This window comes from Protomyctophum bolini (genome assembly GCF_963924005.1).
Source record: "Protomyctophum bolini genome assembly, chromosome: 19".
In the NCBI taxonomy this organism is placed as follows: Eukaryota; Metazoa; Chordata; class Actinopteri; order Myctophiformes; family Myctophidae; genus Protomyctophum; species Protomyctophum bolini.
In genome coordinates, this window is record NC_137880.1 from 18389068 (window position 1) to 18404716 (window position 15649).

General features: G+C 42.6%; 2 protein-coding genes across 2 annotated transcripts; one reads left to right on the forward strand and one right to left on the reverse strand.

Annotated features, from left to right (window-relative positions):
- Nucleotides 1-8502: 8502 nt before the first annotated feature.
- On the forward strand, nt 8503-9192 carry LOC308334593 (polyubiquitin-B; the record flags this gene model as incomplete). Its single annotated transcript, XM_080791396.1, has 1 exon — nt 8503-9192. The coding sequence occupies one exon, from the start codon at nt 8503-8505 to the stop codon at nt 9190-9192; it is 690 nt and encodes a 229-aa protein (XP_080647522.1).
- A 3625-nt stretch (nt 9193-12817) lies between these two features.
- Nucleotides 12818-15649, reverse strand: LOC308334594 (ubiquitin carboxyl-terminal hydrolase 4-like; the record flags this gene model as incomplete). Its single annotated transcript, XM_080791397.1, has 1 exon — nt 12818-15649. The coding sequence occupies exon 1, from the start codon at nt 15644-15646 to the stop codon at nt 12818-12820; it is 2829 nt and encodes a 942-aa protein (XP_080647523.1). The 5' UTR covers nt 15647-15649.

The following is a 15649-nucleotide window of genomic DNA, read 5'->3' on the forward strand; positions in this document are numbered from 1 at the left end:
AGTCATACAGGTCTACTCTGTTCTGAATCAGCTGACCTGGTCCATGATGACTGCAGGACATCGGCAGAAAGACAGGGAATTTTGGTGTCCTATGCCTGCCTCAACTAAACTAGTGCAGAATCCACTAGCAATGGATCCAGCAATAGCAGTATTTGTGCAGATGCCCATGAACATCCAGCTTTCTTTAAGCAGAAACGCTAGCGCTTCTAGATTATAGGTCTCTTGTGGATTGCATTTGAAATATCATGTACAATAGAGTACAGTAGTATGTTTTTGCACTGTGCAGTCGGGGGCATCGAATGACACATTCAGGCATGGATGCACTCTGATGCTAATTCAAAAGAAGCTTATAAATTAAACTTCCGTTGAGACAAACTAATAACATATAGCACTATTTTTAAGTCGTTAAGTTGCCCCAGTGGGTTGTTACTTTGACTTACAGTATATGAACTGTTTTCCAGTTTTAGAATGGGACATTTTGAGAAGATATATTGGCAGCCATGTCGCGTTCATTTCCCGAGTCCCAACTCTCCAGAGTGGCCTAATTCTAAAACACAGCACATAACTGCAGAACTTCAATTTGTGCTGGTTTGCAGAACACACTTGCCAAGGGGACAACTGATACCAGCTATGGGGCCATGTTTACTGTGCATCTTAAAGATGTTCTATTTTTATACAGTCTATTCTTTTGCTGAGTGGGGAAGGGGCAGCCACGGGAATCATAGCGTTCCTAGTTAGCTGAGTGGCCAGCTCAGCTGGACAGGAAACGACTCAAAATGTTCAGTTCAATGTAATCAACAATTCAATCAGGACTGCATTTGTTTACTGTGCAAACTGCAATGTGCAAATTACGCCGTGCAAATACCAAAGTGCTCATATGCTATGCAATTAATCAATCAATAAATAAAGGTTACAATGGCCGTGTACAAAGTACAAGTAACAGAGGACCTCTCTGTTACAGCCCCCCCAGCTGTGGTGTAGTCTGACTCGTTTTGTGTCACTGCTAAGTGCTGACCCCCAGCGGTTGTTCTTTGGACTGTTGGTCCCAGGGATGGGATGGTGTCGAAACCACTTTTCCTCCTCTGATACATATGGAATCGAATCGCCTGCCGGTGCTTTCCACCTGCCAGTGAGGAGCCTCCATGATGGGAGGGTGGAGTTGGCACGGGTGGAGGAACACCGTATGGTATATTACTCACAGTTCAGCAGCCCTGCTGGTAGGCGCCTCCTTCACCAACCTGTTGCTGGTGGTGCAGCTGCAAAGATTATCTTCCCTGCCTGGCTTCATTATGGCGAACACAGCCAAGTGAGCTGGTATGTACTGTACACCCAGCACCGCAGAGGATTCAAATGGTGTATTGTCTGAGACCAGTGGTTCTCAAAGTGGCATCCAGTCACCCTCGGGGTTCCTTGGGGGGGGGGTTCCAAATGGACACGTACAGGTCTGTAACTACTATGAGGGTTTTTCAGAGCCCAGGATCAGCGTTGAATCGTTGATGTACTGTCTAAGTATACTGTATAGGCCTACTATTACTTATTTTTTCATTTTGTGTCTTCTCATTCTCATTCTTTTCACCCTCGCTCTCTTTATTGTCATACTGTCTTATATCCTTTTTTTAAGCTCTTTTTCTCCTTGCTGAATTTTCTCTTTTCTGCATACATCTTATTTACCTCATCCTCTCTCTTTCTCTGTCCCTCTGTCTCTCACTCGCATCACAGATGGAATGTGCCTGTGTGTGTGTGTGTGCGCATGTGTGTGTGTGTGTGTGTGTGTGTGTGTGTGTGTGTGTGTGTGTGTGTGTGTGTGCGTAAAATAAATCTTATTCCACCACTGGGCATTATATACATAGTCGAACATGAAATCCGGCACATGATTGCAGCCCAACGCACATGTCTGCAATTGGCAATCTTTTTACATATTAGTTGTCAATGTGCCTATTTTGAAAAATATTTGAAAATGACATGATTTGCTTGCTGTCAGTGTGCACATGAAATATGACATTGATCAGCTTAGCAGTATGCAAGATTAGCTGCACACACACACACACACACACACACACTCACACACACGGTAATCAGTCAGTCCCCACCATGGCGTCTGCAGCTATTCTCATCTCTGACATCTCTCTACAGCAGTAATTCCACTGTGGGCCCTATAGTATAGCCTGCAAGGCCATTGATCGGGACACAAAAAGAGATCACTGGAATCCTGCACAGATGGACACCCAGGTCAGGGAGCCAACAGAGATGGAGGTACTGTAGTGTACAACATTGGTTCTCAACCTTTTTATACTGAAGTACCACCTAAGAAAATATTTGCCTCTCCATGTACCACCATATAACATTCATTATTTATTTATTTAGTTAAACTACAGGAGCGTATACCTGCCTTTTTGTTCCATTCCTAAGCCAATAATGCTGCTGCTCTGACAAAACTCAGTCTAATCACTAATCAGCACAACTGATGATATTCATCTGTTCTCAAATATTCTATTAATGGCTAGGCGTGCTGTCATGCCCATTTCAGCGCGGCTGGATAGCCTATTTCAACCAATTGATTGGTCAGAAGAACTACCTGTAGTAATATAAATATTTCATATCGTTCCACTTTTGTCTTTTTTCTCCTTTTTTGGGCGACTCCTCTGTGTACCACCAATGGTTGGGAACCTCTGCTGTACAGTAGAGGAAGAGGAAGAGAGACAGACAGACAGACAGACAGACAGAGAAGGGGACTGGAAGTGAACAATAATCAACAAAAACAGCTATATATACACCGTACTTACAGGGGAGAGCATAAAAGGAAGAGAGGAGCACAAAAGAGCCAACAGCAGCATCAAACAGCTGTCATTTTGAGCAGGGTCGGCAGGAAGGCAACTTTGATAACAATGATAGTGTGGGAGGGGGAGGGGTTCATAACAGTTAGGAAGAGAGACAGAGAGAGAGAGAGAGGGAGAGGGAGAAGGGGGTCATGACCAAGTTAATTAGATGAATCATGAAAATGGCCAGAAAGACTCAATGAGTGCTTCAGAGTCTGGAGTGCCTGGCAGATCTGAGAAAGGCTGTTTACTGTCGGGGGGAAATGTGTTTGTGTGCATGCTTGTGTGCATGTGTTCGTGCGACCCGTGTATGTACTGTTCCATAGCCAATTAAAATCTAAAAGTTGTAAGGGGACGTGCGTTTTTTATTAAACATCATTGCAAGATGGAGGTACGCCGTGGCGTAGAGCCTTTGTGGAATGTCCTAAACTCTCAGATTGGTCAGCAGCAGCAGGTGTGTGGAGGCAGCCTCCAGCAAGGGCTAATGTGACCTTGTTTGGAGAGCCTCAGTTGGCCCTCGTTTATGCCGTAACTCACTATGTCCCTCATTATGGCAACTTGCCATGCTGTGAGGATACAGGGCAGTAGCAGATCAGGTCTGCCTTATCAAGGCCATACAGATCGAGGCCTAATATCTCCCATGTCCAGTTGAGTGGTATATTAGATGTTTGGCTTCCGTTGTGGGAGACCCAGTTTTGGATCCAGGTGGTTGCACACACTGTGAGGTGGTTCCAGTATTTGAACCCAGACAGTATTGTTTTGTATTTTATGTGCACCAGTATTTTGATCTTTTGAAGGAAAGGGCAAAGAAAAGGTTGACATGGTTTAAAGGGAAATACCACTCATTTTCAGGTCATTAATATAGAGCACCGAAGTCCTGACGTAACTCGCTCATCCCGACGATTCCCCTGGTTTGCGGAAGTAATTTCTCTATGGAGAATAACATGGGGTGATCTTAATATCGTCTACTATAAGCGTTGTGGTCCGAAAATAAACAAGCTGTCTCGGCGTTATTGTTAGGAAGGTGTCTCTGACAGTATAGTTTGCAACAGTCAGTCACTCATATATGATACAGTCTGCTTCTAAATCTAACTAATTCAGCAGCAGTAACATTAGCGTTTTCTCTCAGTCAGTTGATTCTTCATATCCATATGAGTGAAGCGGCCGGGGTGACATGTTTATTTTTCAAACACAGTTGTTATATGAGGCGATCTAAAATCACCTCAATGGGGATTTCAATGCAACTAAACAAATACATGAACCTGGGGACTGACGCCCTCTACTGAAAGTGACGTCAGACTTCGGTGCTCTATACCTTAGAGTTGTTGTGTGAAAATTATAAAAACTCCCCCCCCCGTCCCGTCCCCTCACTCTTTGGCTTGCAAAGTACAAGTGGCTAAATGTTATATTATTTTGAATGCCCCCCTGTTAAAAATAGCTAAAATCGTTAAAATGAAAGAAAGCAGCAAATGAAAAAACAAAACAAAATGAACAATCATCTTTTACTTTCTCTATAACAACCTAAAACATGTTCAGCCCTTTACTGAAAACACAAACTGACCAAATGAGGTCCTGTGCATTGTTGGGACTAGACAATCACCATTGGTGGAAGCTTTTGTAGTTGCTCTACTAGAGCTCTGACATCTAACAACAAAACAGAGGTAAAACATGAATATCCTCTCTCTCGGGTGGAAACCTCATATGTCCAAAGCTGTTTGTGTGACGCTAATATGATCAGACAAGGGAATTAATTTACGAAAAAAACACAAAGATGGAGATAAGAAGTTTCTGCCTGCCAGGAACGGTCGTTGTTGTGATTCAAAAACATCACAACATTTTCTAAAGTCAAAAGGAGAAATGGTGACATTTCTGTACTGCATGCTATGAGTATGAAAAGGAATGTGGCCATCCCATTTGTATGCAGCTTTCATCAGATAGCACTGATGACATTTAAAACCCATGTATATTTTTGTATTACTCACAACTCTACAGCTAGCATTTAGATTCTGACCCAGAAAAATGGAAAAGCTGACACATTTAAACATTTCTTCACTCTGTTTTAAACCAATGCATACAGCATGCAGCAATTAAAATCTAAAAACAGGCCATTTGACGGAAATTACTATAAATAAATCATCAGATCAATGAAACTAATTGTGCTATAACTTGTTACGTTTGACATTATAAGCTATTGAAAACACATTTCCATCAATCACACCAATTAATTATCTTGCAATAAGTTGCTCAAATCTGGACTGTGAAATAATTTACATAGATATGGCTTTATTGGACCATTTACAACTTTTTAACTCTTGAACACTTTCCATGCCAATGAAACGTCAACTGATGCCTTTTAACTGTAGGGATTGAATATTAATATTATAAAGATGAATGGTTTTACTTAGGACAGCAAGGACACAGCTATAGCTAGTTCAACACCTGTCCTTGGAACAGCATAGTAGCCTACACATCAATTAGTTTTAAGTGTCTTGACGCAGGGCCAGCCAGTATTTTGGAGTGAGCTGTCAGCACCGACAATCAATCCAGCAATTCTCTCAACGTGGGACTGCCTCAAAGTGCTGTCCAGTCCACAGATTGTTTAAGTCACTTTCCATTTTGCTGTATCATGCTACAACCCTAGGATGCTACAAACTCTTCTCCCACTGTGCTGGACAATGTATTTGGCTGTAGCCCTGGACATATATTAGTAATCAATAATGATTTTGTTTGCACAGCACATTGCATATTATTTACTAACGTGCAGTGCACCAGCGAATCAAAACCATTATGCAATCATTATCCAATTAAATGAAATAAATGCAAATGAGAGCTGTAGTAGGCCTCTACAAATGTGTGCTGTATACATCACCACAACACACAACAACACTGTATCACCTGGGGTACTTACTATTCACATAGGACATGAAATACAGGGATTTTAGAAAATCATTTATATAAAAAAGACACAGTAATTGATAGAAGGCTGAAGGCTACAATATATCTTTTGTATATTTATTTTTTGTTTATTATTACACTTTATTCCCGGAATTCACTCTTTTGTCCACTAGGTGGTAGTATTGTTAAAGTACAGTAGCCTACCCTTTATGTGGTTAGATCACAGCAGTATTGGGCGGCATCCATCCATCTTCAAAGACTCCGTAGACGGGGCACGGGTATTGGGCCCCTCATCTACAATCACCCCAGCAACACCCACCCACCCCAGCTCTAACACCAACACAGACACTGTTAGCTGCCTATCAGTTGGCAAAGTGGGATTTAAAAAAAAAGGGTGTCAAAACTCTGCACAAAACTTAAATCCGCATCACATCCCATGAACTATTATAAGTGACACTGACAACACACAGGTCAAACAAGAGATAGATTAAAGTTTGCACATTTTCGATAAGACGCAGCATTTTTAAGACATTAACTCATGGCAGCAGCAAATTGTTCATTAGAAACAAGAGTATGACAACAAATGACATATAGGCTATTGTTTGTGGAAACCAACACATATATTCTTCTTTCACAAGAGACTAGCCATAGCCACTTTACTTGTGAAGGTTAGCATAGCAACACCAGCTGGTACAGTTAGTGAAAGAACACAACTGATGCAGCCAAAACACATCATCACACAAGTGTTCATAATGACAGTATAACAATAAAGACATTGTTCATTTTTGAAACAAAGTGCTTTACAAAACATGATAATTATTACAGCAAAACAAGAAACATAGCATAGTAAGAAGATAGCATAAACATAAACATAGCATAGGAAGAGCGGACGGCCATTGAATGGGAAACCAGCAGTGAAGTTTAAGGAGGGGATTACGCTTGATAACAGCTGCGAGATATAACAACTGAAGATGATCTCACATACACTCAGATTGAGTGTGAAGAACTCTGAGGCCATTGTTCCAGCTGGTCCGGTTAATACCAGCCCCAGAACCCAGCTGTTGATGGGCACTCCCAGGACCAGGTTCATTGTTGTGCTGGTGATGCTACAATGTCAGTGTTGTAATAGATGGAGGACTCATTTGATGTGTTCATCTTCCTGGCAGCTTTTCACAGAGTTCAGTTTGATGTGAATGTGCTCTCTGTTTTCACAGAGTTCAGTTTGATTTGAATGTGCTCTCTGTTTTCACCCAGTTCAGCAAAGTCTTTTTAGAGAGATGGACAAATGAACAGACATTACAAATAATAAACAGAGAGAGGAACATAGTGAAGACACACTTTGAATATCAAAACAAAACATAGTAATACTAATCAAAGAATATCTATGACGGATATTTAATCAAAAGACAAAATGTAATAGGCCTACTTAGCAAAATACAAATGTTAGATATAATAATTGAAGTCAGACCTTGACTTGTGATGTCCTTTTGTCTGTGTGCCCTGCAGTCCACAGCACACATATCTGTATATATGTGTACTATTATGCAAATAGTTCTCATATTCTGACAGGGCACCAATGTTCATCCATCATCAATACAATGTGAAAACTCTGCAGCACAACTCAAATCTTTCATGAAGCAGACAGTCACCCCATGATGAGGAGTTGAAATATCCGAGATAAGACAAAGATTGGTAATTGGAGCAACAACTGAGTTTAATTGAAACAGTGAACGTGTATTTGTAATGCAAAATAATTCAAAATGGAAAGTGGTGTGTTACCCCTCGACCGTGTAGCCAAATGTGCCAATTAAGGACCCCAAAGTCAAAGACACACAGAGACAGGGAAAATCAGGTTTAAGGAATGTAATGAGGCAGCAGAACATACAGTTTGACCACAGTAGTGTCAAGAAACAAAGAATCCATGATCCAAATAACGTAAAAGCAAACTGAATAAGCAAATAGCCCAACACGAGCAGCGAGACTGCACAGCAACAGACAATTCTGTACAGAGGTTTGTACTTGAGGTACAAACTGTTCCTATGGACCACTGCGGGTGCCGATGGCCTAGTGCAGTGGTTCTCAAAATGTGAGGATCTAATACAACAGAGGTAAAGCAGAACATTTATTTGAATCTGTTCATGAGCTTATTTTGCCTGTTTTAATCTTTCACTATATTTATCATGTGAGTGACAACCCTGTACACACCTTTGTGATTGTTGGGCCAGCACTGTTGAGCTTGCCTTACACTGTGAAATACAACTGGTTACAGGTGCATGATGGGAAGCTAAGTTTTTTGTGTAACACCAATGTATTTTATTTTTACTTGTGAGGTGCGCTAGCTTGTTCGTTTGTGTGAACACAAACACGAAACATGATGATGTATGATCACAAGAGCGTACGTGCATTGGAGAGAACCCGAAGGAGTGTGGTGTCCGTTGTCGAGTCAGATTGTCGGCAGTTGTCCATGCAGAACTGCCCATCCAACCCGATATACCCATATATAGGCATTTATGTAGATCTGGTCAGAACCGCTAAACCGACCTATAGGCATCCTGAATTGTTCCTGATTGCATCGTTCCCAAGTAAGCTGGTGCACCAGTCTAGTATTTCAACTTTACAATGCCCCTCAGCCGATAACCACACAAGGAACTGTGACATAAATGTGACATAACTGTGACATCAACACCTAAATAAAAGGTAGTCAGACAGTGCAAAATGTTCAGTTTGTTAGAGTCAAGTGTTACAATAGTAATAATATCTCAGAATAAGTAGCCACTCAAATTTCACAAACATGCAGATTTTTGTGAAGACCCTCACCGGTAAGACCATCACCCTGGAGGTTGAACCAAGTGATAACATTGAGAATGTCAAGGCCAAAATACAGGACAAAGAAGGGATACCCCCTGACCAGCAAAGACTCATCTTTGCTGGTAAGCAACTGGAAGACGGTCGTACCCTGTCTGACTACAACATTCAAAAGGAGTCCACCCTGCACCTTGTGTTGCGTCTGAGAGGAGGAATGCAGATCTTTGTCAAGACTCTCACTGGCAAGACCATCACCCTGGAGGTTGAACCAAGTGATAACATTGAGAATGTTAAGGCGAAGATACAGGATAAAGAAGGCATTCCCCCAGACCAGCAAAGACTCATCTTTGCTGGTAAGCAACTGGAAGACGGTCGTACCCTGTCTGACTACAACATTCAAAAGGAGTCCACCCTGCACCTTGTGTTGCGTCTGAGAGGAGGAATGCAGATCTTTGTCAAGACTCTCACTGGCAAGACCATCACCCTGGAGGTTGAACCAAGTGATAACATTGAGAATGTCAAGGCCAAAATACAGGACAAAGAAGGAATACCCCCTGACCAACAAAGACTCATCTTTGCTGGAAAGCAACTGGAAGATGGTCGCACCCTGTCTGACTACAACATCCAGAAAGAATCCACACTCCACCTTGTGCTGCGTCTGAGGGGAGGGCAGTAAAGATTCCATAATCTTAAATACATTTCCAATATTATATTGACCAAACAAATTCATAAAATGTATAAAAATAAAACAACTGGCCATATGGGCGAGATATTTTAGATCCATGTGATTCAGAGGATGCGCATTTATTCTAAAAACATCAAACAAAATAAATAAAAATCTATGAAAATAAACATAAAGTGTGGGTGGGGTGGCTCACTGAGTAAGTAATACCATGATGATATATGCAGAGTCAAGTACCTCAAAGTCAGCTGTTACTCAGTGACCCACTGAGGCACCCAATACAAAAAATGCCTCTCAAAATCCAACCCTACGTCCTCGCCGTGAGAGGTGGAAGCAGGTAGGGCTCTGGTAAAACTAGGCTAATCACCTGTGCTGTAGATGATCTCACAAAATGAAATCCCCAAAGAGTGTGTGAGTGTGTGTGTGTGTGTGTGTGTGTAACACCTGGGATTTGAACTCAGGTCTCCCATGTGAAAGTCCAATATCTTAACCACTAGACTAGACCAAAGGGATATATCCCTATGGACTGGGAGGCTGGGGGAGATGTTAGACTTTTGAGGCCATCAGGCAGAGGCTCTGAGCCACTCTGCTACACTCACCCCCCTTTGACCTCCCACTGGGTCACGGCACCAATGTAACGCCCAAGGGGAGATATTAGACTTTTGAGGCCATCAGGCATAGGCTGAGAGCCACTCTGCTACATGGGCACTATGTTGTTTCCCTATCCATGATATCTGTGTCCCTTTATCATTAAAGGGTGCATTGATGATTTTATCTCTTGTGGTACGCTATTGTAATGAAGTCATGCGCAGGTCACGCCTACTACAGGTCACATATCTACAGGTATGGTCTATTGTAATGAAGTCATGCGCAGGTCACGCCTACTACAGGTCACATGTGTGACCCATGATATGCACTCATTCCTATGTTAATTAACGCTCTGTGATGCTCTGCACAAGAGCTGTATAAACAAAGTGAATATTGTTGTATACTAGTGGGTAGAAAAATATATAATCCACAAATTGTCATTGTGAATGAATACTTGGTGTGTAATGATGTGTTTTGGCTGCAGTTCAGGAAGGAAGTGAGACCACATTTTCGTGACAGATTTGGTCATGAACATGGCACCATGACTAAACTAGAAAAGTCACAATTTTGAAAAATTGTAAAGTGTGGTTGCCGCAATCGCTTACGTAGGGGGTCGCACTCATTTTGCTAGCCAATTACAATGTCACGTCACCCCTCTGATCATGTGTAAGTAAATCGGAGTTACATTTTTTGCATTTGCGGCACTCCATATGGATGAAAATTGCTTTTTGCTCTGTGTTGACTAAACCACCCAAGTGATTCAAATTTGGGATGGAATGGACATTCCGTTTGTGATTTGTGGCATTTTTTGTAGAATAGGCCCTTCTCACTAATTTCGGATGAGGATTGGCCGAACGATACGGACTAAAGGACTGAAGGACCAAAATGTGTGTTTTGAAGAAGATTTTAAATGGCAGAAAATCTATTCGGATGGAAATGGGCGTGGCCTATATGGGGAGATGCGTCATGACCCAAGGAATCCAGGGAAAAATAGTTATAGAAAAAGAGTTATAAGGCTTAATGTAAAGTGGGTTGTTATAGCGCCACCATGAGGCCGACCGATAACATTATAAGATAATTAATTGTAGTAATTATTATGAACCTACGCTATAAGTTTTGTAACTATAGTGCTTACAGTCTCAGAGAAAAGAATACTTGAATGTGATTTGAATTTTCCCATTCATTTCAATGGGGAAACACATATCACACACATAAAAACCCCAGGAAAGTGTGTGACCTAGCAGCTAGATTCTAGCTGGTAGTAGAGGCCTTCCAGCAGCAGTATGGTGAGATACTGCCACCTAGAGGATGGATCTTTTCATATCCACATCACAATTGATTCTAGTGAACTGTTTTATTTTTCCCTCTGCCACCTTCCACTTAAATCCTATATACTTTGTTAACCGGAGTCCCACAGGGGTCTATACTAGTACCCCTTCTTTTCCCCATGGATATTTTAGCAGAATAGCTGATCTAACAGCTACGTTTTCAGAGAAGAAGTGTCATTTACAAATTAGTAGACTGTACTTTTAAGTTCACGTTGACAATGATCATGTTCATGTTTTCAGGCACAAAGTGCTTGGGGCCAGTCTATGACATCAGTTATCAATGATGCCAGAACTATGAAGTAACTACTGTGTGATATACTGTTGATATACATCTATGATGTCAGTACTATGACATCAGAAGTGTCCATATGTGTGTATTAACCAGGCATGATAACATTTTCATTGAATCGTCCACCCTTGCTCTTTAAATATATGCATCGGCCTAAGTTTACCACATTATTGCTGTTGCTATGGAACCTTTTTTTTTGGTATGTGCCATACCGTACATATAAGATACATTGGGAGGCCACTTCATTATAATCCCTGTCTAAATATATATTTAGACAGGGATATTTCAATAACTTGTAACATTGTCCTCTCCTCTTGTTCTGGCGCTGCTGTGTCCCTGTTATCCCCGGCTGCAAGGAGCATGAGTGAAGATTAGGCTTTGCTGTCTCTGTGTGTCTGTGCACAGAGTCAAACTTTGAATGCACACTCCATCCACCCCAAATTCTTCAAATAGGCCCCATGGCTCATGCTGCCGCTATACCATTACACTTTACTTTGTACGTATAAAAGAAAATGTCTACAACATGAACATCTATGTCTAGTTTGACAACGTATGGATATTTAGAACAAAATAATATATTTATAATAGTAAATGGCAATATCATAAAAGTCAGTTCCAGAACTTCGAATGCTTTATCTACTCGAAAATACATTTTTGGTTGTGGTGATGTCATGATGAATGGGTTTTTATAACTTGCTTTTGGAAGCACTTCTGCCCATAAGGGGTGCCACAAATCCTATTCCCCTTCACAGCTTCCTCGCATCTTGGTGGCTGCAATTCACGACTTACACAGCCCTGGCTAGGCAACCCAGCTGGCAGAGATATGCTCTCGGAGGAGTGCCCTTTTCTAGTTAATTTATAAAGTGAGTTACAAGGTGCTGTACAATGAACAAAAACATAGTATAAATAAAATGAATAAAATTGTATAAACAAAACAAGAATAAAAAACCTAAAGCATTAAAAACTAGAAACAAAAATGAATGATTGAGAGGTCCAAATAAGCACATTTAATTACGCAATGGGCAAAAGTCAAAGTCAGAGCAACGACTACTTTGTACCACAAAATAATCATTTATGAAAGGACAGTTCCATCAACGGACAAAAGAATTGATGAGAAAGCTTACAAATGTATACATGCACTATATTAACTGTATGATAACTGTACATTTGGAGAGAATAGGACAGGAAATATAAAGTAAACTCTTTGCTAAAACAGAGACTCAGCTACTGTATGCCCAGTCATTAACTGTGGGAAAGTAAAGGAAATTAAAGGAAAGGAAAGGAAATTAAAGGAAAGGAAAGGAAAGGAAAAAATAAGACACCATCCCATGATGAATAATCTAATAATAAGCCAAAGCCAGTTCATCCAGAGCCAAAGCTGGATTCTTGCACCACTTTTATACGGTCCATCTGATCATCTGCTAGTTCGGGGTTTCCTCCTAGGGGTGGAGGGCTGGGGGCTCCTAGATGTGGAAGGCTGGGGGCTCCTAGATGTGGAAGGCTGGGGGCTCCTAGATGTGGAAGGCTGGGGGCTCTTAGGGGTGCTAGGGGTGGGAGCAGGCTGGGGGCTCCTCACAAAGGCGGAATTAGGCTGGGGCTTGGGGCTTTCGTCTCTACGCTGGTAAAACAGTACGTAGGCTGCCTTAGTCACAGGCTCGTCCTCTGAGGCAGATTTAACAGTGCTATCGTCAAAATAATGCCACTTTCCATCCAATTGATTCTTCCCATAAGCTGTGTAATGGCCTCCCCCCAATCCACCATAGTGGTTGGAGACAGCAATGAGGTCATAAACATAAGAGGCAGCCTTGGTATCACACACAAACTCTGACATATTCAGCTCCCGGACAGGAAAGTCCACCACTGTGTCCAACTTGTCTCTCCAGTATCGACTGTAGGAGAAACGTTTTAGGTGAACTACCAGAATGCGAGGCAATGACCAAAGGTCTAACTTTTTTGTGGCCTGCTGATGTTTCATACATGTGGGACAATACCATGGATCGTGTTCCCCAAGTGTCTCCTTGGTTGTGAAGAGCTCAATGCATTGCCTCAGAGCAACTGTGGACTTATTTCGAGTTCGGACCATGCTGGCATGCTTTTCACAGGTCTTTGCTTCTTGCTCGTCATAATACAGTTTCTTTGTGTCAGGTTCCCAGTCGATCTCCACTGTGGAATTTGGATTCAGTTGAAGGACCTTTCCATCATCTGGCAGTTGACTGGTGCTGGCTGCTCCATAGGAGAGAGGAGAGTGGACCACGGTGAAGGTGAAGAGCCTCGGCCTGGGTCCATTTTCCAAGTCAGACATCTCCTCGTCCTCTTCTGACTCATCGTCGTCGTTGTGGTCCTCACTCTCAGTCTCATAAGGGGAACTAGGGCTGTTGCAGGTCGCCGAGTGGTTGCTGCCGTTGGTGGAGCAGGAACCGCATGAGGCGCCATCTGATGTGGGACTGCCAGACCCACTCAGGTTAGTGTTGTGATTGGATGACGACATGGAACATTCAGCTGTCTGGCTACGGCTGGGGCAGGGGCTTTGGGAGTTCTTCACATAGCGTCTGATCCTATCCAGGACCTTGTTGTACAGAACATCTGTTGTGAGGTTCTGCCTGGGCACAGTAATGATTATAGGCTGGCCGAAATAACCTCTGTAGTAGAATCTCGATCGCTCCTTGAAGTACACCGTTAGGTTCATCTTTTCACTGTCCTCCTCCTGCACCTCATACACATTGATGTCATCTTTATCCTTGATTTGGTTGAGGCCATCATCACGTTTGTACATTTTATGGAAACGGTGACTGGAAACTTCAGCCACAACCATATTCTCTGGAGGGAATCTACAAAGTTGAGACAAGGCACTGCACAGGTCTATCACTGTACCCATCTTGGGGACCACCACTCTGTACTGTGTGGGTCTGGACTGAGGGTCTGATCGGACCACGGAAACCTTCATAGTGCAGTCTCTCTCAACGGGCAGAGGCAGTGTGAGGTAGCAGAATGGATCAAATGTGACAGAGACATGGGAGCACTCTGGGCACACCAAAGTAGACTTGAAGAGGCCATGGAAAATGTCAACTATAATGGAATCATTGCGTAAGCGATGATTAGTCCAGGCTTCTTTAGCAACAATCTCATCTGGACGGCCCTCTGCATCTTGCATAGCCAAGTACGGTTTATTTTTTACACGGTTCAGATCTTCATGCAGGCCATCCAACAGAAAGGCCAACAACTCCTGGGAGTCCTGCTGCTGGTAGCCGGAAAACTGGGGGGCAAAGCGGCCAACCTGTGTTTTGAAGCTGCTTGGGACTACATAATTGGAGCGGTGTTGCCACATCTGCTTGATCAGGTCGGCATATGTGTCTGCAATCTTCCCCTGCATACCCAGTTTATTGTCCCGGTTAATCTCTGCCTCATACTGGTTATTCAAGAAGTAGTCTGTGAGTGGGGGTGTATTGCTCAGGCACTGGAGGGCAGAGTTCATGAAGCATGTATTGCCCAGATTAGTGAGACCACACAGGCCAGACGGAGATTGTGGCTCTCGATAGTTGTAGTTGTAGGACCCTCTGCTTGAGGGTTTATGGGATGCTTGTCTGGGCCAAGTGCCATCTTTGTTCTTATGTTCAATCACAAGCTCCTGTCCTTGTAACAGATTAGCATCTTGAACAGTGTTGTTTGGTTTGTTTAGCTGCTCGTACTTGTTCCACAGCCGCGTCTCCTTCTCAGATGGAATTTCAAAAACTGACCTCATCACCTTCTCTATGGTATCTATAGTGTCAGATATACTAAAATAACGCGTTACAGCATTGTTCATGTTGTCATTCTCACACAATTTCAGTTCCAACAAATAGACCTCCACATTACAGAGCTTGGAATACATTCCAAGTTCAATCACCTTCCTGACAATTGGTTTCTGGCCCTCATGACAACCATACCAGCTGACCAGTTTGTTCCATGCTTCAGTGGGAACAAGGACATAGTCACGCTCATCTACAAGATGCTCTCTCAGGACTTGGGTCTCATGGTCTGAGAACAGCCCTGCGTTATCAATGGGTCCTGGATAGGGGTTATGCTCTCCGACAGTGTCAAATCCCACATATTTCTTCCACTGTCGGACCCACTGACTATCTATCAGGTACCATTCGTCACCTTTTCGCAGAGTTGTTTTAAGAAGTGACCCAATAATCTGTTTCTGATTTTCAGTTGAACATGTCATTATCTGAGTTGCTACCGGCTCTGAGGTGGAGTCTGCCATGCT